This window comes from Oncorhynchus keta, chromosome 33 (assembly GCF_023373465.1).
Source record: "Oncorhynchus keta strain PuntledgeMale-10-30-2019 chromosome 33, Oket_V2, whole genome shotgun sequence".
Lineage (NCBI taxonomy): Eukaryota > Metazoa > Chordata > Actinopteri > Salmoniformes > Salmonidae > Oncorhynchus > Oncorhynchus keta.
Window position 1 is genome coordinate 25,081,173 of NC_068453.1, and position 25,364 is coordinate 25,106,536.

At 47.0% G+C, this 25,364-nt stretch overlaps 2 protein-coding genes across 7 annotated transcripts in view; one reads left to right on the forward strand and one right to left on the reverse strand.

The window, feature by feature from the left end:
* The window catches only part of LOC118365999 (inosine-5'-monophosphate dehydrogenase 1b), a 37,413-nt gene extending 31,575 nt beyond the window's left edge, over positions 1-5,838 (forward strand). For all 6 annotated transcript variants that reach the window (XM_052492571.1, XM_052492572.1, XM_052492574.1 and 3 more), the window contains 3 exons: positions 2,791-2,934; positions 3,044-3,127; positions 4,032-5,838. In XM_052492571.1, the coding sequence (XP_052348531.1) occupies positions 2,791-2,934; positions 3,044-3,127; positions 4,032-4,053 (250 nt within the window). In that variant the 3' untranslated portion in view covers positions 4,054-5,838. The remainder of the gene's footprint in view (positions 1-2,790; positions 2,935-3,043; positions 3,128-4,031) is intronic.
* A 2,180-nt stretch (positions 5,839-8,018) lies between these two features.
* Positions 8,019-25,364, reverse strand: part of LOC118380951 (proline-rich transmembrane protein 4) — a 44,992-nt gene continuing 27,646 nt past the window's right edge. Inside the window, exon 3 of the mRNA XM_052492568.1 lies at positions 8,019-10,686. Within this exon, the coding sequence (XP_052348528.1) occupies positions 8,636-10,686 (2,051 nt within the window). The 3' untranslated portion in view covers positions 8,019-8,635. The remainder of the gene's footprint in view (positions 10,687-25,364) is intronic.

A 25,364-nucleotide genomic window follows, 5' to 3' on the forward strand; every position in this document is an offset into this window, starting at 1 on the left:
TTCCTTTTAATCGGGCTGTTAAAACCTTTTACGTTGAATGTGACATATTTTAGTGGATTAAGCATAGGTTGGGTTTCAAATATGTAACTGAATAGAAATCTATCATATGCAGATAATTAGGAAATGTTTCAACTTTGGTTTGAGCACAAAAGTGACCTGTGTGTCTCTTTAAGAAGGAAACAATAAACATAGAAAAAATGAAGAAAAAAATCATAAAAATCCCACCCACCCCGATTGTCAGACTAGAACAACAGTCCCAACAATCAAACAAGAATACACTTGTAGAGATACGTTGCTGCTCGCTTTCCATCTTGCTCTTACTAGCTAAACCTTGGCGTAAAACTAAAACCTGCGAGCTCTCTAAATTGAAAACAAACGTTGTGAATAGATATTTATGGCTGAATATTTACTGCCCACAGTAAGGGCTGCTTGAGTCCCTTTACCAAAGATTAACATAAATGAGGGGAAAAGCAGTGGGCCTAAACCCACTTATTGCTTCGCCCAGTAGATATGGACTAAACCAAAATATACTCTCCTGTAAATGTAATAGAACTCACCCCGGGAAGATACGGTTAGTTGAAAATGTACAAATCAACTAAAGTGACCAGGAGATACCAGCAGTTCAATCCGGATAAGAGAAAACAAACAAACTGCATTTTATCTCCCAGAGAGACCGTCCTGGCTCAGACTCAGATGTTGCTCAGTTCTTTGAGAAAAGTGTGCACTTCTCCCGGTGTGTTGAAGAGATGGCTTCGGCCTTTGTACTGAACTTTCATCCGCTTTCATCCACACAGGGTGGATGAGGTAGCCGGTGCTTTGGCGGCAGGTCTGAACTGCTTGCGGCGTCTGGCGAGGTCCGCGCTCATATCCGGGAAAAGGCTGACCCTCTTCCCATCGATGGTGATGTCCCCTTTGGCTCTTGCGAGTTGAAACGGAGGAACCTGATCAGGACGGCTCGTGGGGGCTCATCTGGCCGGGGTTTCGCCGCTGATGTTCTGTGGGCGCATTCGATTTCCAGCGGCTTGGTGAAGTTGGTTATGCCTAGGACCTCCGGGATCCATTGAGTGAAGAAACGGACCGGGTCACGGCCCTCGCTGTCCTCTTTCAATCCCACCACACTGATATTACTATGTCTACTCTGGTTCTCCATCTGATCTACTTTGTTTTTGAGGTAGGCATTGTCCTTTTGCAGTTGTGTCAAGACCTGGTCATGTCTAGCGATGGTATCTTCAACTGTGCTAATGCGCAGCTCTGCCTCAGTCGTTCTCAAAAGGAGATCATTCATGGAGGATTTCAGGTCGTCAATGGAAGAATGGAGTTCAGCCGATTTCTTATCGATTTTCAGAGAAAGGCCTCTGTTACCATCCTGAATTTCCCGGAGGAGAGTAGCCAGCATGTCGGCAGGCTCGCAAGAGTCTGCTGAGAGCAACAGTCTGGAACTGTCCTCTGAGTTATGAGGGCTAATGCTAATCTTGCTAGCTGTAGCGTTATCGTTATCTTGGGAATCAACAACGTTTTGGTTGTCCTTCTTGCCTCTCGGTCGGAGGTCCATGGCTCTTTGGGAAGGTAAGTACTTGATAATTTATCAGCTGATGTTAGAATATTGTTTCAACGTTGTTATTTAGGTAAAAATAGAATAACTTTGAAAAGCTTGGTTTGTCAACGTCTGCTCAGCTCCGCGGCATCACGTGTTCCCCCCGCCCAAAGAGGTTTTAATCGCTGATGATTGAAATTAATATTTTATGTCTGATTATATACATCTATTTATTGGTTTGTCCATCATTCAGACGGTTCACATTGTGATACAATATATGACAAATGTAAGTCATTTTCTCAAAACAAATTGTGCCAACTTTCCTGGGTTTAAGCTGCTCTCTGTGCTCTCATTAGAGAATTTCGCTGTCCATCAGCAGTGTCTAACCTGTCTCTGTGTTCTGACTGGCTGATTCCACAGCAGTGTCTAACCCGTCTCTGTGTTCTGACTGGCTGATTCTACAGCAGTGTCTAACCCGTCCCTGTGTTCTGACTGGCTGATTCCACAGCCGTGTCTAACCCGTCTCTGTGTTCTGACTGGCTGATTCTACAGCAGTGTCTAAACCGTCTTTGTGTTCTGACTGGCTGATTCCACAGCAGTGTCTAACCTGTCTCTGTGTTCTGACTGGCTGATTCCACAGCAGTGTCTAACCTGTCTCTGTGTTCTGACTGGCTGATTCCACAGCAGTGTCTAACCTGTCTCTGTGTTCTGACTGGCTGATTCCACAGCAGTGTCTAACCTGTCTCTGTGTTCTGACTGGCTGATTCTACAGCAGTGTCTAACCTGTCTCTGTGTTCTGACTGGCTGATTCCACAGCAGTGTCTAACCCGTCTCTGTGTTCTGACTGGCTGATTCTACAGCAGTGTCTAACCTGTCTCTGTGTTCTGACTGGCTGATTCCACAGCAGTGTCTAACCTGTCTCTGTGTTCTGACTGGCTGATTCCACAGCAGTGTCTAACCTGTCTCTGTGTTCTGACTGGCTGATTCCACAGCCGTGTCTAACCCGTCTCTGTGTTCTGACTGGCTGATTCTACAGCAGTGTCTAACCTGTCTCTGTGTTCTGACTGGCTGATTCCACAGCTGTGTCTAACCCGTCTCTGTGTTCTGACTGGCTGATTCCACAGACGTGTCTAACCTGTCTCTGTGTTCTGACTGGCTGATTCCACAGCAGTGTCCAACCCGTCTCTCTGTTCTGACTGGCTGATTCTACAGCAGTGTCTAACCTGTCTCTGTGTTCTGACTGGCTGATTCCACAGTGAAGGGGACAAGGTGAAGGTGGCTCAGGGCGTGTCCGGCTCTGTCCAGGACAAGGGCTCAATCCACAAGTTTATCCCCTACCTGATCGCTGGCATCCAACATGGCTGTCAGGACATCGGCGCCAAGAGTCTCTCTGTTCTACGGTGAGTTTGTGAGAGGGTGAGAGTAGAGGGGAGAGGGGACCGGTGTGTGATCTCTGATAGTAGTGTCTGTGTGACTGAGTGATCTCTGATATTGTGTTGTTTTCCACAGCTCCATGATGTACTCTGGAGAGCTGAAGTTTGAGAAGAGGACCACGTCTGCTCAGGTGGAAGGAGGAGTCCATGGGCTTCACTCGTACGTTGGACTCTGTCTCCCACACACACACACGCACACAGTGGAATTTAAATGTGTGTGTAGCAGTAGATAGCCATGACTTTTCTACGACTGATAGTGTTGCCTCTTTCTCAGACATCAGTCCTCTTTCTCTCTCTGTCTTTCACCATAGATGTTCTGTTGTTCCATGTAAGTACATGTACATAGACCTGTGAAGGGTGTGGCCTAGTGGTGGGCCCCACATCGCCATTTGCATGTAGAACAACTCTCCCCTTGTTTCTAAATTGAATGGCTAAGTTTAATCTGGTTGATTTAAATGATCCAGGTGGGAAATGTAAATCTTACCTTTAGATAAGTGCTTCCCATCTTGATGTTTGAATCTGGCAGCTAGCCTATAAGGACGGCTAATATGGCGATGTGACGTTCCCCTTCAGGCTATTATCTTGTTAGTGGGAGGAGGAGTGCTCGCCATTACGTATTTCATCTTTGAATGGGGATGAATTATGGGAAGCTTTGTTAGTCTCCTCTCTGTCCACTAGCCTCCTTCCATCCTCTCCTTCCCCAGTTATCCATAGGGCAGATAACCCTGTAATAAGTATACTGGCAAGATGATGGGGGATTGAATGGGATTTGTCAACCTTTGTTTTATAGTTGAATCAGTATCTTATTGCTTAGACAGATTGATAGCTGATGTAGTAGGAAAGGGTTCTATCCAGTTGTTTTAGGGCAGGTAATAGGAATTGTTTTGTGTGTTTTAGGTTAGGTAATAGGAATTGTTCTGTGTTTTTTAGGGCAGGTAATAGGAATTGTTCTGTGTGTTTTAGGGCAGGTAATAGGAATTGTTTTGTGTGGTCGTTATATTATTGATTATCATTAACTGATTGATGGTATCATTGCGTTTTCGCGATGCCCTCTCTCTCTGCAGTTACGAGAAACGACTTTACTGATGGAGGGGCCAGAAAGAAGCGGACTAGGGACGCCCCCACCCCCGTTGTGACCAAACGTACCCGCCACATCTGACACCCACCTCATCACTCTCCCTGCCGACTCCCCACACACCCCACGGGAGAGGTCTGGGGAGAACACCTGCAAAACAAACACCATCACCTGGGAAACATGGGATTTTGCAATTACGAAGCGGAACATCAGGGTTTTCACCATAACCCCCTCCCAGAATACCAGTCCCCTTGGGGTGTGTGAGAGCGTGTTGAAGGAAGTGTGTGAGAGAGAGAGTGTGTGTGAGGACAAACTCAGTGAAGAAGGTGCTGTTATGCTATCTTCCTCTTCCTGGTGAAACTGAGAGAGCCATGCTGTCACCCCTCTGTATTCTCTGGGATCTGCTCGTACCGACACCTCCACATCAGAAGCCACAAACATCCCAATCAAACTATATATATATATATGTGGAAAAACACTTGTCTTGCTACTCTGTGTGCAAGTGTATTGTGGCAATGCTCCTTTATCTATGTAGTTAGCTCTGTTTATGCAGAAAGATGTTAACTGCTTTGAGAAAAGTAGATTGTTCTGTTAAACTTTTGACTGTGATTCAACCGACAGACTCATTAGCTGGGATTCTAGACTAGGTGACGTTCCCTCGCTGTAGTGGCCATGTCATACCCCCCTTAGTCGACGTGAACCAATCAACTAGTGGCCTATCACAATGCTTCTAGTGTGTTAAAAGCACAGTTGGGGCTAATTATTATGCTTGGAACAAAAGAGTGTAAAACACCAGTTAATCAGAACCAAGTGATTTTAATTTAGGATATCTGTTCCCAAGTATTCCTACAGATAATACAGAGATGTCATCGTATACTAAATGTAAGCAAGGTTTGAATTGATTGTTTAAGTTATATCTGTTTGGGCCTCCTGCGGTCAATTTGCAGTCTACAAATGATTTGTAATTATGTTCCTGCCCATCCACCCAAGAAATCGTCCCGAGGCTGAATCTAGTTGACGATCTCTGCTGAAGAAAGTCCCAGTGGCTCGAAGGAGCATGAAGGGTTTTGATATGCATGCTTTTTAGTTTTTTAAAGCCTCAACACGGCTCTATTTATATTCCGCTTTTTTCTAATTCCGTACATACTGCCAAATGTATCAACATGCTCTCTGTTACACTTTGCTGTTATTAATACTAAAAGCCCAAATTTAAAGCTACGAATCGCCAGCAATGTAGTCCCTCGCTCCACCCCTGTCCCAGATTGTGGCATCGATTGCTAGCAGCTTTGACCTGCTCTGATTACCAGAGATATGCCTTGAAATGGGGGTCGATGATGACCGCACACGACGGAAAGTGTTAAATTCCCATAAGAACTGTGTATGTGCATGGCGCTATACATCCTCCTCACCTACCGTATCTTTATCATTCAGCTTGTGTAGGAATAGATTTTTCTAACTTTTTTCGTAAACAATGTCCTTTTTGCCAGATGTTTTTTTTAGGATGTCTCTAAGCTGTAGGGGTGACTTTCTTTCCGTTTTGTGCGAATGTACTTTGCCCCACCGGGACCTCACTTGACTAACAGTACTCTTACAGTTGACATGAATATTAAGTAAATATGTACATGAAGATGTATGGAGAATTATATACCTGTATCCTGTTTGAAATGGTTGTTTGCAGTCTCCCACCTTTAGTTCTGAAAATCCCCACTGACTATGAAACAGGCCTTGTTTACAATGGGATTACAACAGAAACCGGTCCCTAATGCTTTAAAACAATAAAAGTCCAAATATGTTGATTTGTGGGTTGTTATTAAGGCTGGGAATTGCCAGGGACCTCAGGATACAATATATTGTCACGATACGTGTGTGCTGATACAATATATTATCACGATACGTGTGTGCTGATACAATATATTATCACGATACGTGTGTGCTGATACAATATATTATCACGATACGTGTGTGCTGATACAATATATTATCACGATACGTGTGTGCTGATACAATATATTGTCACGATACGTGTGTGCTGATACAATATATTGTCACGATACGTGTGTGCTGATACAATATATTATCACGATACGTGTGTGCTGATACAATATATTATCACGATACGTGTGTGCTGATACAATATATTATCACGATACGTGTGTGCTGATACAATATATTATCACGATACGTGTGTGCTGATACAATATATTATCACGATACGTGTGTGCTGATACAATATATTATCACGATACGTGTGTGCTGATACAATATATTATCACGATACGTGTGTGCTGATACAATATATTATCACGATACGTGTGTGCTGATACAATATATTATCACGATACGTGTGTGCTGATACAATATATTATCACGATACGTGTGTGCTGATACAATATATTATCACGATACGTGTGTGCTGATACAATATATTATCACGATACGTGTGTGCTGATACAATATATTATCACGATACGTGTGTGCTGATACAATATATTATCACGATACGTGTGTGCTGATACAATATATTATCACGATACGTGTGTGCTGATACAATATATTATCACGATACGTGTGTGCTGATACAATATATTATCACGATACGTGTGTGCTGATACAATATATTATCACGATACGTGTGTGCTGATACAATATATTGTCACGATACGTGTGTGCTGATACAATATATTATCACGATACGTGTGTGCTGATACAATATATTATCACGATACGTGTGTGCTGATACAATATATTATCACGATACGTGTGTGCTGATACAATATATTATCACGATACGTGTGTGCTGATACAATATATTATCACGATACGTGTGTGCTGATACAATATATTATCACGATACGTGTGTGCTGATACAATATATTATCACGATACGTGTGTGCTGATACAATATATTGTCACGATACGTGTGTGCTGATACAATATATTATCACGATACGTGTGTGCTGATACAATATATTATCACGATACGTGTGTGCTGATACAATATATTATCACGATACGTGTGTGCTGATACAATATATTATCACGATACGTGTGTGCTGATACAATATATTATCACGATACGTGTGTGCTGATACAATATATTATCACGATACGTGTGTGCTGATACAATATATTATCACGATACGTGTGTGCTGATACAATATATTATCACGATACGTGTGTGCTGATACAATATATTATCACGATACGTGTGTGCTGATACAATATATTATCACGATACGTGTGTGCTGATACAATATATTATCACGATACGTGTGTGCTGATACAATATATTATCACGATACGTGTGTGCTGATACAATATATTATCACGATACGTGTGTGCTGATACAATATATTATCACGATACGTGTGTGCTGATACAATATATTATCACGATACGTGTGTGCTGATACAATATGTATTACAATTCAATGTTCCAAACATATTTCTCACCATGTGTCTGCTGCAGAGGGACAAGAGTCATGAGTTTTGATCAGTCGTGGAAGTAATAGTGTTGAATACAAACTGTCTACCTAATTTAAAAAGATGGAGATCAAACTATGAAGGAAAAATACTGGTGTTTTGGGGCAGGTACAGCCAACTGGTGCAAAAATAATATTGCGTTGTCAAAAATATCCCCAAATGTAACTAGAAGATATGTTATACATGACCTGAAACTTGGTGAAAACAAAACATGCACACTTAAATGTTGACATTTCTCTTTATTTAATCATGTTTTGAGTATTTTTTAAACATTAATAAAATACCAAGCGGCTCATAAAATGTACTGTGTGTCAGTCCGAAGTTAAAGCACAATAGTATCGGTGCTATCCTACCAGTATAGTTCACTGCTGCTCCGCTAAATGTTGCCTTTAGTTCAAATCAAGCTTTCCTTTATTGGATGGATCTTAACGCACATCTCTAACATGTCTAATTCTTCATGTAGAGGCTCACAACACAATTATATTTTACTGAATTGAAACAACTTGGCATTGAATAACAATCTTACTGAAAATGTAAAGTACATTTGTTTTGTCAGTCCTGTGTAGCTCAGTTGGTAGAGCATGGTGCTGGCAACACCAGGGGTTGATTCCCACAGGGGACCAGTATGGAGAAGAAAAAGTATGAGAATGTATGCACTCACAATCTGGATAAGAGTATGTTAAAATAAGATTTTCAGTAGTCGTTTAAGTGCTTTTCAATCACAGAATTATTTATTTGAATGCAAAACGTTTTGTACAAATGTATTTTGCTTTCCTGTGCCCCTCTTGAAATGCACAGGAAAACGCTACTTTTATTAACGTATCAAACTTCATCATCCAATAGCAAATGTGAAAAAATGTCACAAATTTCTCCTTGGCATGTGGCATTCTGTGGCACATAAAATACTCCTTTCAACATTCACAAACATTCCCTCAGTTCATTTACTCAAACATTTGGCACTATTTTACCTTTCTTGACAATGAAGGCTAGCCTGATGAATCAAACCGTTCGTTGCTCCTTACAGATCGTGACACCATCTTGAATCCTTCTTCACAACACCTTATTTCAGTCCAGTCCTCAGTCTTTAGCCCTTGACTGTTGAGAGCTCTGCCTACAGGTCAATTGTCTCACTGCAGATGCTCATCGCATCAATCTGTCTGCAGACATTGATGAACTCCTCTTGTACGGACCGGTCCGCTTCAGACTCTAGGTCAAGACTCTCCTGTGAGGCTGACCCCAGTGTGTGATAGTGTCTCTGCATGTGTGAGCCCTGGTGGCTGGAGGCTGTAATGCGGCTTGAGCTGCCGCCTAGGGATGAGGGTAGGGCGTGTCCCTCTGGGCTGGAACAGAGTACCAGAAAGGACCCCCCTAATGAGGGTCTGTACAAGCAGCAGGAGGAGGAACTTCCCCTCCAGCGTTCTGGGGAAGAGGAGTTGGAGGACAGGGAGGGAGATGGTGGAGCACCCAGGATGGTGTCGCCTGCCATAGGTCGGTTTGGTAGAGGGGTTGGGGGAGGAGGGGCCATCTCCACGCAGGAGGTCGTCCGGTACAGGCCTGGGTCAGCTGAGAGGGTCTCTCGAAGCACCTGGCCACCATTGGGCAGGGTGGACGTGGAGTAGGGGATGTTGAGTGACAGGTCACTGCAGCAAAAGGGTATGGACGATCTGAAGAGGCTTATGGGAAAGAGGTCCTCGCTGAAGAGCGCCTCATCAATACTACGGCGCAGGTTGATGGGCGATGGCGGCCGCAGGTCAGCCGTGGAGTCACTGGTGAAGGAGGAACCCCCGGACGCCTCTCCACCACACCTGTCCTCGGGCTTGCTGGAGCCAGGCAGATCCAAATTCAGGTCCAGGTCTCTGTAAGCCAAGGCCCGGTTGCTGTGGTACAGGAGGTCCAGGCCGTTCAAGCTGCTGCCTAGCCTTTCATCCACCAGCGTGTAGAGGGGCAGGCACTCTGTCTCCCCGTGCCCAATGTCACAGATGGCCAGCTTCTCCTGCTGGCTCATGGTCCACTGGTATGTTCCCGGCATAATGGGCGACTTGATCGCCAGCAGCTCCGTCCAGCAGCTTCCAGGCTGGGGAAGGTGGTCAGAGCAGTAGATTGGCTGGGCCACCACCAGGGCTAAGGTGAGACAAACTCCGGCTTCACAAACCCTGCAGCTGAGCTGGAAGGTCCACCAAGGCCAGGGGCGGAACACATCTGCTCCTCCGGCGAGCCCCAGAGAGTGGAGCATAGCGTACAGCTGCAGCCCGGCGCAAGCCAGGCAGAACAGAGCCGAAAGGCACACTGTCGCAGCCGCACGGTCCCAGTCCCTGCTCTCTGCGAATGGACAGCGGTTGTATCGCTCAGCTGGCGTGGGCGAGGTGTTATTCAGGTGGTAAATGTGCTTTGAATCCGCCCGTACGTAGCAGAAGAACACAAAATAGGCGACTGATAGAAAAGAAACCAGCGCCACAAACGTTCCCCGGGAGATGAGCAGGCAGAAGGGCGCCCTCCTCTGGTAGAGCCTCAGCAGTGCTACAGGACCAAAAGCTGCTGCGAAGTGCAGCAACACCAGACAGGCCAGGAAACAGGGTCTCTGGAAGGCTGAGTAGGATAGCTGCATCCTGGAGCGCATAGAGAGGAGCAGGAAGACCAGGCCGAAGGCTGCAGTCAAGCAGGGGAACGGGGCTTCGTAGACCAGCAGGGAGGCCTCGGTGGAGGGCAGCCGGTCCTGGTGGCCGTAGGCATCGTAGAGGAGTGAGAAAGCCCTAGTACACCCTGCAGCCAGGAGGAAGACGCTGACCAGGCCGAAGTAGCCACAGCCGGAAGGGCAGCGCAGGGGCAGGCACAGCAGGTTGAGCGCCGAGGCCAGGGTCACCATGGCGAAGATGGAGCCCAGACCGTACACGTGAGCATCCCAGGCTAACCCCCAGGCGGCCATAGCGCTGTTCCAATCAGAGTGCAGGGATATGAACATGGGCCGGGACGGAATCAGGAAGGGGTTATTTGATTGGTTTGCGGAGGGGGTGTTGGCGGTGGGGAGGACGTCAGAGGTGGTAAGCGGTGCCCAGGTGTCGGAGATATTGCAGATTCCGGAACGTTCCTGATTGCAGTCTGGGAGGTAGGTGGCTTCACTGCCCATTGGGTCAGATAGCCAGTCTTCAGCATCAGGAAGGTTACCTGAAAAAAACATTGAGAAAATATAGAATTTCGATTCCATAAAAAGTTGATCGCTTCCTAAAAAGCAATTTGTCATGAGGTTTGACATGTGAAATCCACCTGTGGCCATCTGACCGTCCCAAATATAGATCAATGCCATATGCAGCAGCGTCTATACAGCGCAATGCTGCACAGCCACATCGTCCTCAGAATGCTGTATTCTGAGAACAGCATAGTAATACAATTTACCAGCAGAGGGCAACACCCAAGAGAGTCCATCCTAAACAGGCACACATGAGAATACACAACGTTTACTCAACATTCGAGCCTAGACACTAATGGGCTGAGGGCCAAGTCTGTGAAAGCATGTGAGCTGAGGGCCAAGTCTGTGAAAGCATGTGGGCTGAGGGCCAAGTCTGTGAAAGCATGTGGGCTGAGGGCCAAGTCTGTGAAAGCATGTGGGCTGAGGGCCAAGTCTGTGAAAGCATGTGGGCTGAGGGCCACGTCTGTGAAAGCATGTGGGCTGAGGGCCAAGTCTGTGAAAGCATGTGGGCTGAGGGCCAAGTCTGTGAAAGCATGTGGGCTGAGGGCCAAGTCTGTGAAAGCATGTGGGCTGAGGGCCAAGTCTGTGAAAGCATGTGGGCTGAGGGCCAAGTCTGTGAAAGCATGTGGGCTGAGGGCCAAGTCTGTGAAAGCATGTGGGCTGAGGGCCAAGTCTGTGAAAGCATGTGGGCTGAGGGCCAAGTCTGTGAAAGCATGTGGGCTGAGGGCCAAGTCTGTGAAAGCATGTGGGCTGAGGGCCAAGTCTGTGAAAGCATGTGGGCTGAGGGCCAAGTCTGTGAAAGCATGTGGGCTGAGGGCCAAGTCTGTGAAAGCATGTGGGCTGAGGGCCAAGTCTGTGAAAGCATGTGAGCTGAGGGCCAAGTCTGTGAAAGCATGTGGGCTAAGGCTGTAAGGAGGGTAACCTCCAACTGGACTCGGCCTAGAAAGGGGGAAGAGAAAAGGGCAGATCAGTGGGGCCTGAAGACCACAGAGCTGGTTCCTTCGTTCTATGACATAAGCAGCCAGTGAACATCTGTTGTTTCCATACAAACATGGCTGACGATGATTGCATTATACATGTTATTTAGTGCACCGTGGGAGGAAATGGCTGTTTGTGGCTTGGTTTGGGACAGACTTGGAGTGTCCCTTATTCAATTGTACATGCGTGTATGTTAGAACTCTGGCTTGGCTGCAAGACTCATCTGCGCTGTTAAACGTATATGTTTATAAAGGCTACTGGTAAGATCAATGCATGGAAGATGACTTGGATGTGTGTACCTAGTAGTCATTACACACAAATGCATCACGAATGGGCACCAGCGACAGTTTCCCTCGCATGGTTTTAGGCTCTTCCTTTTCAAAGCTTTACAGACTTCGGCAGCCAACATCTTACATGACGTCCATAATAGCAATTAGCCAAAGAATTAGCCTCAATCAATGCCACTTCAGTAAAACAGATCAGCTAGGACATTAAACAGACCAGCGGGCACCCATTTATTTCCATGCTTCTCCTCACTCCTCCTACAGAAGACGTGAAAACTGAGAGAAACAGGCCGAATTACATCTTGTATCCAGACACAGACACACAGCCTCATCAGTCATTCAAGCCCAGCCCTATCAGATATAATCTACAGGATGTTGGTGGCACCTTAATGTGGGAGGACAGGCTCGTGGTAAAGGCTGGAGCAGAATCAATGGGATGGTATCATTCCGTTCGCTCCATTCCAGACATTATTATGAGCCGTCCTCCCACCAGGCTCCTTATTGGGCTACAGAGACGGAGACAAATGAGCAGGATATCCTGGTATACAGCGAGGTACTAGCAGTTACAGAGCTGCTAGATGTAGAGTACCTTGTGACTCTGTGAAATGTCTGTCTGTGATAGTGGTGTGAAGTGGACTGTGGGTTAGATTTGAGTAAAATAAGGATGCTTTTGAATATTGTATAATGCAACCCAGGCATTTGTCAAATGGTCCCAAAATGTGGTCTGTATGGTACTAAAATGCAGTTTGGATGATAAACGAGAATAGATCATGTCTGATGGTACATTGATTGCATGTTGTTATGCAACCTCAATTTATGTACAAACTTCTGTACCACAAAACTAAGTAATGTATTTCTACATTTAAGTTGTCCCTTTTCTCTTGTGATATATGAGACCCGAGCTCCTCTGATTGTGTTGTGTTGTATGGTAGCTGTCTGTTTCCCCACCCCGTCTCAGTCCCAGATCCATAATGGACTGTTTTGTTTGTTACGTCTCTTCTATACTGGTCCTGTTTCCTCCCTCGAAGACCATTCTTCTTTTTTTTCTCTCTCTCTCTCTGACACACACGCTCTCTCTTCCTCTCATAACCTCTACCCCATCGTTGTGTGTCTCTCTCTTCCTCTCATAACCTCTACCCCATCGTTGTCTCTCTCTTCCTCTCATAACCTCTACCCCATCATTGTGTGTGTCTCTCTCTTCCTCTCATAACCTATACCCCATCGTTGTGTGTGTCTCTCTCTTCCTCTCATAACCTCTACCCCATCGTTGTGTGTGTCTCTCTCTTCCTCTCATAACCTCTACCCCATCGTTGTGTGTGTCTCTCTTCCTCTCATAACCTCTACCCCATCGTTGTGTGTCTCTCTCTTCCTCTCATAACCTCTACCCCATCGTTGTGTGTCTCTCTCTTCCTCTCATAACCTCTACCCCATCGTTGTCTCTCTCTTCCTCTCATAACCTCTACCCCATCATTGTGTGTGTCTCTCTCTTCCTCTCATAACCTCTACCCCATCGTTGTGTGTGTCTCTCTTCCTCTCATAACCTCTACCCCATCGTTGTGTGTCTCTCTCTTCCTCTCATAACCTCTACCCCATCGTTGTGTGTCTCTCTCTTCCTCTCATAACCTCTACCCCATCGTTGTCTCTCTCTTCCTCTCATAACCTCTACCCCATCATTGTGTGTGTCTCTCTCTTCCTCTCATAACCTCTACCCCATCGTTGTGTCTCTCTCTTCTCATAACCTCTACCCCATCGTTGTGTGTCTCTCTCTTCCTCTCATAACCTCTACCCCATCGTTGTCTCTCTCTTCCTCTCATAACCTCTACCCCATCGTTGTCTCTCTCTTCCTCTCATAACCTCTACCCCATCGTTGTGTGTCTCTCTCTTCCTCTCATAACCTCTACCCCATCGTTGTGTGTCTCTCTCTTCCTCTCATAACCTCTACCCCATCGTTGTGTGTCTCTCTTCCTCTCATAACCTCTACCCCATCGTTGTGTGTGTCTCTCTCTTCCTCTCATAACCTCTACCCCATCGTTGTGTGTGTCTCTCTCTTCCTCTCATAACCTCTACCCCATCGTTGTCTCTCTCTTCCTCTCATAACCTCTACCCCATCATTGTGTGTGTCTCTCTCTTCCTCTCATAACCTCTACCCCATCGTTGTGTCTCTCTCTTCTCATAACCTCTACCCCATCGTTGTGTGTCTCTCTCTTCCTCTCATAACCTCTACCCCATCGTTGTCTCTCTCTTCCTCTCATAACCTCTACCCCATCGTTGTCTCTCTCTTCCTCTCATAACCTCTACCCCATCGTTGTGTGTCTCTCTCTTCCTCCCGCATTGCCCCTTCTCACTCTCTCCCTGTCTAAATACACTGCCTGGCAAACCCTGGCTCAATTGAGCTCTAATGTGAACAGCTTTGGGTATGGTGTGCATACATGTGGCCATGCAACCATATTGAGGATGCTGAAACACAAAACCCAGTGCCTTTTTCTCTCAGTTTAATGCAAGAGTGATTCCTGTTAACATGGTGTGTTGTAGAAAGGTTGTCATTAAGACTGTATTCTCCACCTCCCATCAGCCTCGCTGGTCCCTCTCATTCACCGACCAAAGAAACCTCTCCACTCTATTCAGGAAGCCCAAACCACAACACGGACTCCTGAACATTTCTATCAAAGGCTGACTCGAGTGGCTGATCCTTTTAAAGAGGGTCTTCAACATAAACCTCAGCGCTGTCCTGCAGAGTACTGATTGTCTTCTTTTGGCACTCGTTTAGTCTTCATTCGGTGCTCAGCCACCGACTCCCGAGATTCGGTGTGAGTTGATGACGAAACCGTCAAGCTCTGGGAAACCTGAGTGAGCGATCTGTCTTGCGGTACGACGTCACCATTTTTATTTTACCTCTGACAGACGGTTACGAGACGGGCGACCGTGGCTTTAATCATGGCGCCAATGCAGTGAAATACTGACTGCCAATGTTTTAAGAGGCTTTGTTTTTCCCTGATGCAGGGTTTTTTAATTAGGCCCGCTGAATCTTTAATGGGCAGAAACTAAACGTGGTTATTAAAGAGGTTCCTCCGTGCATCGTTCCATGATGTTTCTCTATCTCTCTCTAGTCCCCTGTAGGATATAGTATACCCTAGCACAACATGGCTATTGATACATTCCCTTTAAGTTTCGCACATTTAATGAGTGTCCATTCAGCTGAATATATAGCAGACTGCAGTTAAAACAGTCTTGTATTCGTCTAAAATCCACTGAGGTGAATCAACACACTAACACCTCTGACATAGTTTATTACTCAACTAATCTGGAGGGTGAAATGAATAATAAATTGTATTTGTTCTGACAGGGTTAGAATTACACTGGTAGCCAGGGGTTCTGGGCACTGCCCCTCCCCAAAAGCAATAACATGGCACCCCCATAGAATATTAGTGTTGGTTCAGCCCACTATTTTCCAGCCACCTGTATGAGTCAGTAACTCATTGGAACCATCCCTGATGATGACACCTACAGATAGTGGTTAAATTGTAATCATGTTATGATAAGAGGAGGTGCCTGATATGTTGCTTATCTGTCACTAAAAGATTCCTTTTGAAGATGGCTATTACTACAGGAGAGACGAGAAGCAGTGTCGTAACAATAATGATGTAATATTGTCATACTAGACACCCTGCCTGCACAGTGTGGAAGATGTGGGCGGGGTTTAACACAAACGGGAAGCGCCAGGCGAGTCAACTGCCACAGATAAGGGCGGTCATGTTGTGGCAGGCCAGTCGCTTGTTCCGCCCGTTTGTTTACTTTCCTGGGCGATGCCCTAGCTGCCCCGCGGGCACAGTGGAAAACGTGACTGGGGTTTCTGGACTAGAGCCAAGGGTTCCTGCCGGTCTCGCTCGGGTCAAATAATCGCCCATCGGAGCGTCCAGCCAGTCCGCCGGCCTGGATCCCCGCCCCTGTTGGAATGTGGCCGTGCGACGGGGACAGCGAAGTCCGGTCCGTTCCATCGCGTGTTGCTGTCTATTTATAGTCTACATTCCACTTGTGACGAACCCCTCAGGTTTACAGTCAGTCACATGTATGGATGTCATGTCACTGCCCGGATTCAATGGCAACAGCCTATGTATGTATCTATGTAGACACCATAATCAATAACAAGCTACTTTACAATAGCTTGGGCAGAGATGTTTGTAGAGGGTTAGAAAATCGAGAAAAAGGAAATTCCAACTCATCAGGTGCAGGACAGAAGAACGTATTCAAGAAAAAGATGACCTGACGATGATCCAACTCGGATCAAAGTGTTGTCTTTTTTGTGCGTCTGTTTAAATCGCCATTGAAACATACCAGAGTTGCGAACATACTGTAAGGTTCCCATAGTTCAACAGAAGTTGAGCGATTAGTATCAGACTTACATCAGACAAATGTTTACTATTTTAATGTTTCCATGGTGATGTATGTCTCCTAACTCAGCAGTTATGCCTTAAATGCATCTGTTTTTATCTCAATATCAAATCATTTCTGGGCAACAATTAAGTACTTTATTGTTATTTTTTTTCAATTAAAATTGTAAAAATAAAAATAAACAAATTGCTTCTTAGTGTAACGGTTTTCTTCCGTTGAAGGAGAGGAGGACCAAAATGCAGCGTGGTTAGAGTTCAACATGTTTAATCAAGACCATACACGAGAACACTACAAAACAATAATGTGAAAACCGAAACAGTCCTATCTAGTGCAATGACAGAAGACAACCACCCACAAAACCCAACACAAAACAGGCTACCTAAATATGGTTCCCAATCAGAGACCATGACTAACACCTGCCTCTGCTTGAGAACCATATCAGGCCAAACACAAAGACAGACAAACTAGACATACAACATAGAATGCCCACTCAGCTCACGTCCTGACCAACACTAAAACAAAGAAAACACAAAAGAACTATGGTCAGAACGTGACACTTAGCAAAGACACATTTCTCAAGCAAGAATTTTGCTAGGACTATGGTAGTGGTCTGAGTGAGGGGCCTAAGCTTTATGGGAGGGATATGGAACCTCAAAACTAGCTGTTATTGGCAGAGAGGTTTAAAACTCTCTTTGTTATTGGTCTATGGGCAGCAGGTAGCCTCAAGGTTAATGTTGGGCCAGTAACCGAAAGGTCTCTGGTTCGCGTACCAGAGCCGACAAGGAGAAAAGTCTGTCACTGTTCCCTTGAGCAAGGCACTTAACTCTAATTGCTTCAGGGGCATTGTACGTGACCCTGGCCGTGACCCCACTCTCTGTGGGTGTTTCTCAGGGAGAGTTGGGATATGCAAGAAACACATTCCCATTATACACTTGTGTGTAACAGGAGAAATATAAGCACCCCCAAATTATTATGAAATATTGCCTGTCGCCAGACAGTCCAAACTACTGTAGCTACTCCTTTACATCAACAAACCCTGGCCTGCTACAGTCCTACATAGGAACATGTTATACACACAGAGATCTGATATGATCCCAAAACTCCTTTACATCAACAGACCCTGGCCTGCTACAGTCCTACATAGGAACATGTTATGGACTGGTTTGATATTTGATTTGCATGAAAAGGAGGCAGCAGATTCTCTCTCTCACACACACAAGCCTCTGTGGTGTCACGTCATCTGCAGTAGCACATTTAACTAGTCTATTTTTACTATTTGGCTGAATAGGTCTGCTATTTCTGGGCAGTAATGTGGGTTACATCTGCTGCGGAGAAGTGGGTTTCAAATGAACCTCTTAATTATCACATGATTAATGAATCTTTACTGACCATCCACCAGATGTTTCTACTTCCTCTCTACCTGAGATGTTCTTTTGAAAAGAGTTGCTACTAATCAAACGAAGAGAGGGAGAGAGGTCCTTAGCTAGACTCCGGCTGGTAAATGTTCAACAACACGATTCCAGCCAACAGTCACCTCCCTTTGGAGGCAATTAGAGACTGTAGGAAGGGCTGAGGGAAATGTTTCTGCCTGGCTGCTGTGACTCTCAGACAGATTGTAACAGTAATAGGCTGCTTTGCTCTTCAAACTGACAGTGTGTTGAGCTAGATTGGGGAAGTAAGTAAGCGAGGAGTGATTGGAGGGCTTGTGATATAGTGTGTTCAAGTGTGTGTGTGTTTCTAAGGGTGTGTGCGTGCGTATCTTTGTGTGTCCAATATCTTATTTGTGTTTGTGTAATGTTAAGTGCGATCCAGTTACCTGTAATCAGTGGCTTTGACGTTGTCGTCGTAATGACTCCTGGTGGTATTTGTATTTATTATGGATCCCCATTAGTTCCTGCTAAGGCAGCAGCTACTCTTCCTGGGGCGTTATTATGGATCCTCATTAGTTCCTGCTAAGGAAGCAGATACTCTTCCTGGGGTTTATTATGGATCCCCATTAGTTCCTGCTAAGGCAGCAGCTACTCTTCCTGGAGTTTATTATGGATCCCCATTAGTTCCTGCTAAGGCAGCAGCTACTCTTCCTGGGGTTTATTATGGATCCCCATTAGTTCCTGCTAAGGCAGCAGCTACTCTTCCTGGAGTTTATTATGGATCCCCATTAGTTCCTGCTAAGGCAGCAGCTACTCTTCCTGGGGTTTATTATGGATCCCCATTAGTTCCTGCTAAGGCAGCAGCTACTCTTCCTGGGGTTTATTATGGATCCCCATTAGTTCCTGCTAAGGCAGCAGCTACTCTTCCTGGGGTTTATTATGGATCCCCATTAGTTCCTGCTAAGGCAGCAGCTACTCTTCCTGGGGTTTATTATGGATCCCCATTAGTTCCTGCTAAGGCAGCAGCTACTCTTCCTGGGGTTTATTATGGATCCCCATTAGTTCCTGCTAAGGCAGCAGCTACTCTTCCTGGGGTTTATTATGGATCCCCATTAGTTCCTGCTAAGGCAGCAGCTACTCTTCCTGGGGTTTATTATGGATCCCCATTAGTTCCTGCTAAGGCAGCAGCTACTCTTCCTGGGGTTTATTATGGATCCCCATTAGTTCCTGCAAAGGCAGCAGCTACTCTTCCTGGGGACCAGCAAAATTAAGGCAGTTATACAATTTTTAAAACATTACAATACATTCATAGCAGATTTCACAACACACTACTCCACTACCACATATGTACAACACAAAATCCATGTGTACGTGTGCGTATGTTATCGTGTCTGTGCCTATGCTTGTGTTGCTTCACAGTCCCCGCTGTTCCATAAGGTGTCTTTTTATCTGTTTAAACAAAAATGTATGACTCTACTGCTGCTTTAGTGACCTGATGTGGAAAAGCTCTGGATAAGAGCGTCTGCTAAATGACTTAACTGTAAATGTAAATGTAAAAGAGTTCCATGTAGTCATGGCTCCATGTAATACTGTGCGCCTCCCATAGTCTGTTCTGGACTTGGGGACTGTAAAGAGACCTGTGGTGTCATGTCTTGTGCATAGATGTCTGAGCTGTGTGCTAGTCGTTTGAACAGACAGCTCTGTGTTTTCAACATGTCAATACATCTAACAAAGTAGTGATAAAGTCTGTCCTCCACTTTGAGCCATGAGAGATTGACATGCATATCATTAATGTTTGCTGTCTGTGTACATCCAAGGGCCAGCCGTGCTGCCCTGTTCCAATTGTAATTTTCCAAAGTCCCTCTTTGTGGCACCTGACCACACGACTGAACAGTAGTCCAGGTCGACCAAACTAGGGCCTGTAGGACCTACCTTGTTGATAGTGTTGTTAAGAAAGTAGAGCAGCGCTTTATTATGGCCAGACTTCTCCCCATCTTAGCTACTGCTGTATCAATCTGTTTTGACCATGACAGTTTACAATCCAGAGTTACTCCAAGCAGTTTAGTCACCTCAACTTGCTCAATTTCCACATGATTTATTACAAGATTTAGTTGAGGTTTAGGGTTTAGTGAATGATTTGTCCCGAATACAATGCTTTTAGTTTTTGAAATGTAAAGGACTAACTCATTCCTGTGGTGTCCTCGGTACAGGATCCACCCCATCTTCATCCCCATCGTGCCACTCCTCATCAGGAACCACTGAGGAGATAGAGTTACGCAATTCAACCTCCGAGACATTAAAAACAACATACTGTAGAGTAAAGTGCTGCACATGACTTGAATCACGACCGCTCTGAGATCGTTAGAGCAACACAGATTACGGGAATACTGGCGTGTCTTGGAAGGCAGTTGAGAGATGGGGATGGCAGAATGGGAGGAAGATTTCACAACCCAGATATGTCAAATGCATCCTTCTCTCATCCGTTTAGCCGTAGCCAGCCATCCGTGGTCCAGTAGTCGGGCCTGTTTAGTCTAATCACATTGACTTCTTCCTCTGTGTGTGTGTGTGTGTGTGTGTGTGTGTGTGTGTGTGTGTGTGTGTGTGTGTGTGTGTGTGTGTGTGTGTGTGTGTGTGTGTGTGTGTGGATATGCATCCTGGCCTGACATCAATGTCTATGCCACATCATCCATCTTACAGATGTAACAAGGGAAAAACAACGGCAAACAATTTCCATTTATCTCAAGTCAAAGCACTGAACAGACTGAACAGAACAGACTCCCTTATTCTAAAGCCATCTCTCTCATTCTCACCAACGCGCTCGCTCCCTCCCTCTCTCCTCTCTCTTCTCTCCTCTCGATGCATCTTAAGCAGTGATCTAGTATCAGCGTACCACAACCCAAACTCTTAATTCTTAATCTATCGCCAGTCCTCGATTCTAAACCTCTTGGGCTAAAGGCCCATTCCCTGACAGACTGGGTTCTAACGCAGGGCCCACCCATTCCCTGACAGACTTGAGTCTAAAGCAGAGCCCAGCTATTCCCTGACAGACTTGAGTCGAAAGCAGAGCCCAGCCATTCCCTGACAGACTGGAGTCTAAAGCAGAGCCCACCCATTCCCTGACAGACAGGTCTAAAGCAGAGCCCAGCCATTCCCTGACAGACTGGAGTCTAAAGCAGAGCCCAGCCATTCCCTGACAGACTGGAGTCTAAAGCAGAGCCCACCCATTCCCTGACAGACTGGAGTCTAAAGCAGAGCCCAGCCATTCCCTGACAGACTTGAGTCTAAAGCAGAGCCCACCCATTCCCTGACAGACTGGAGTCTAAAGCAGAGCCCAGCCATTCCCTGACAGACTGGAGTCTAAAGCATAGCCCAGCCATTCCCTGACAGACTGGAGTCTAAAGCAGAGCCCACCCATTCCCTGACAGACAGGTCTAAAGCAGGGCCCACCCGTTCCCTGACAGACAGGGGTCTAAAGCAGGGCCCACCCATTCCCTGACAGACTGGAGTCCAAAGCAGAGCCCAGCCATTCCCTGACAGACTGGAGTCTAAAGCAGAGCCCACCCATTCCCTGACAGACTTGAGTCTAAAGCAGAGCCCAGCCATTCCCTGACAGACTGGAGTCTAAAGCAGAGACCACCCATTCCCTGACAGACTGGAGTCTAAAGCAGAGACCACCCATTCCCTGACAGACTGGAGTCCAAAGCAGAGACCAGCCATTCCCTGACAGACTGGAGTCTAAAGCAGAGCCCAGCCATTCCCTGACAGACTGGAGTCTAAAGCAGAGCCCACCCATTCCCTGACAGACAGGTCTAAAGCAGGGCCCACCCATTCCCTGATAGACAGGTCTAAAGCAGAGCCCACCCATTCCCTGACAGACTGGAGTCTAAAGCAGAGACCACCCATTCCCTGACAGACTGGGGTCTAAAGCAGAGCCCACCCATTCCCTGACAGACAGGGTTCTAAAGCAGAGCCCACCCATTCCCTGACAGACTGGGGTCTAAAGCAGAGCCCACCCATTCCCTGACAGACAGGTCTCAAGCAGAGACCACCCATTCCCTGACAGACTGGGGTCTAAAGCAGAGCCCACCCATTCCCTGACAGACTGGGGTCTAAAGCAGAGCCACCCATTCCCTGACAGACAGGTCTAAAGCAGAGCCCACCCATTCCCTGACAGACTGGAGTCTAAAGCAGAGACCACCCATTCCCTGACAGACTGGGGTCTAAAGCAGAGACCACCCATTCCCTGACAGACTGGGGTCTAAAGCAGAGCCCACCCATTCCCTGACAGACTGGGGTCTAAAGCAGAGCCCACCCATTCCCTGACAGACAGGGTTCTAAAGCAGAGCCCAGCCATTCCCTGACAGACAGGGTTTTAAAGCAGAGCCCAGCCATTCCCTGACAGACAGGGTTCTAAAGCAGAGCCCACCCATTCCCTGACAGACAGGGTTCTAAAGCAGAGCCCAGCCATTCCCTGACAGACTGGGGTCTAAAGCAGAGCCCACCCATTCCCTGACAGACAGGTCTAAAGCAGAGACCACCCATTCCCTGACAGACTGGGGTCTAAAGCAGAGCCCACCCATTCCCTGACAGACTGGGGTCTAAAGCAGAGCCCACCCATTCCCTGACAGACTGGGGTCTAAAGCAGAGCCCACCCATTCCCTGACAGACAGGTCTAAAGCAGAGACCACCCATTCCCTGACAGACTGGGGTCTAAAGCAGAGCCCACCCATTGCCTGACAGACTGGGTTCTAACGCAGGGCCCACCCATTCCCTGACAGACTTGAGTCTAAAGCAGAGCCCAGCCATTCCCTGACAGACTGGGTTCTAACGCAGGGCCCACCCATTCCCTGACAGACTTGAGTCTAAAGCAGAGCCCAGCCATTCCCTGACAGACTGGGGTCTAAAGCAGGGCCCACCCATTCCCTGATAGACAGAAGTCTAAAGCAGAGCCCACCCATTCCCTGACAGACTGGAGTCTAAAGCAGAGCCCACCCATTCCCTGACAGACTGGAGTCTAAAGCAGAGCCCACCCAGTCCCTGACAGACAGGACTAAAGCAGGGCCCACCCGTTCCCTGACAGACTGGAGTCTAAAGCAGAGCCCACCCATTCCCTGACAGACTGGGGTCTAAAGCAGGGCCCACCCATTCCCTGACAGACAGGTCTAAAGCAGAGCCCACCCATTCCCTGACAGACTGGGGTCTAAAGCAGAGACCACCCATTCCCTGACAGACTGGGATCTAAAGCAGAGCCCACCCATTCCCTGACAGACTAGGGTCTAAAGCAGAGCCCACCCATTCCCTGACAGACAGGTCTAAAGCAGGGCCCACCCATTCCCTGATAGACAGGTCTAAAGCAGAGCCCACCCATTCCCTGACAGACAGGTCTAAACCAGAGCCCACCCATTCCCTGACAGACTGGGGTCTAAAGCAGGGCCCACCCATTCTCTGACAGACTGAGGTCTAAAGCAGAGCCCACCCATTCCCTGACAGACTGGGGTCTAAAGCAGAGCCCACCCATTCCCTGACAGACTGGGGTCTAAAGCAGAGCCCACCCATTCCCTGACAGACTGGTGTCTAAAGCAGGGCCCACCCATTCCCTGACAGACTGGGGTCTAAAGCAGAGCCCACCCATTCCCTGACAGACTGGGGTCTAAAGCAGAGCCCACCCATTCCCTGACAGACTGGAGTCTAAAGCAGAGCCCACCCATTCCCTGACAGACTGGGTTCTAACGCAGGGCCCACCCATTCCCTGACAGACTTGAGTCTAAAGCAGAGCCCAGCCATTCCCTGACAGACTGGGTTCTAACGCAGGGCCCACCCATTCCCTGACAGACTTGAGTCTAAAGCAGAGCCCAGCCATTCCCTGACAGACTGGGGTCTAAAGCAGGGCCCACCCATTCCCTGATAGACAGAAGTCTAAAGCAGAGCCCACCCATTCCCTGACAGACTGGAGTCTAAAGCAGAGCCCACCCATTCCCTGACAGACTGGAGTCTAAAGCAGAGCCCACCCAGTCCCTGACAGACAGGACTAAAGCAGGGCCCACCCGTTCCCTGACAGACTGGAGTCTAAAGCAGAGCCCACCCATTCCCTGACAGACTGGGGTCTAAAGCAGAGCCCACCCATTCCCTGACAGACTGGGGTCTAAAGCAGAGCCCACCCATTCCCTGACAGACTGGAGTCTAAAGCAGAGACCACCCATTCCCTGACAGACTGGAGTCTAAAGCAGAGCCCACCCATTCCCTGACAAACTGGGGTCTAAAGCAGAGACCACCCATTTCCTGACAGACTGGAGTCTAAAGCAGAGCCCACCGATTCCCTGACAGACAGGGGTCTAAAGCAGAGCCCACCCATTCCCTGACAGACTGGGGTCTAAAGCAGAGCCCACCCATTCCCTGACAGACTGGGGTCTAAAGCAGGGCCCACCCATTCCCTGACAGACTGGAGTCTAAAGCAGAGCCCACCCATTCCCTGACAGACAGGTCTAAAGCAGAGCCCACCCATTCCCTGACAGACTGGGGTCTAAAGCAGAGCCCACCCATTCCCTGACAGACTGGGGTCTAAAGCAGGGCCCACCCATTCCCTGACAGACTGGAGTCTAAAGCAGAGCCCACTCATTCCCTGACAGACTGGAGTCTAAAGCAGAGCCCACCCATTCCCTGACAGACTGGGGTCTAAAGCAGAGCCCACCCATTCCCTGACAGACTGGGGTCTAAAGCAGAGCCCACCCATTCCCTGACAGACTGGGGTCTAAAGCAGAGCCCACCCATTCCCTGACAGACTGGGGTCTAAAGCAGAGACCACCCATTCCCTGACAGACTGGGGTCTAAAGCAGGGCCCACCCATTCCCTGACAGACTGGGGTCTGCACAAAGCGAGAGGGGGACAGTTAATGAGGGGCTGGTACTCCCACTACACACAAGTAAGTGCACATCCTTAGGTTTGGCAGAGGTCTGTGCTGTGAGTCCACTAACTGAACAGTGGACCAGGACTACTTGCTACTGTGATTCCTGAAATGCAGAGCCAGTTGGTGGAGTATTTTTCAAATCCGAATTTTGTTATTTTGTTTGCTAGCTCAGCTGATTAGTTAGCTCTGTCTGATTAGCCACCAAATGATGATATTGTTAGCTAGCCACTTAATATAACTTGTTTTCTAGCTAAGTTAAGTTAGCTAAGTTAGCAATGCTGTGAATACAACTTTCATCTGCTGCCGACATCAGGATAGTAGAGCACTATACTAGAGCACTATACTAGAGCACTACACTAGAGCACTACACTAGAGCACTAGCTCCAAAAGAGGTTATAGCTTTGACTGCATGTGAATTCAGAGCCATTCAGTGACTAGCTACACAACAAACATCATTCTACCAGGTTCCTGTGAAGCACTTGTAATTAAAGTCCACCACAACATACTGTACCCAAGAGCTTCCTGATGGGGAAGTGTGTGTTTCATTTCATTGTGTATTAGAAACAAGGCGTGAGATCATTGTGATGGGATTTATCCAGTGGTTGATCAGGCAGTATAATTCTGATCTCACTTCTGCCAGCATACACATCTCCGTCACTGTCACGCACACACACACACACACACACACACACACACACACACACACACACACACACACACACACACACACA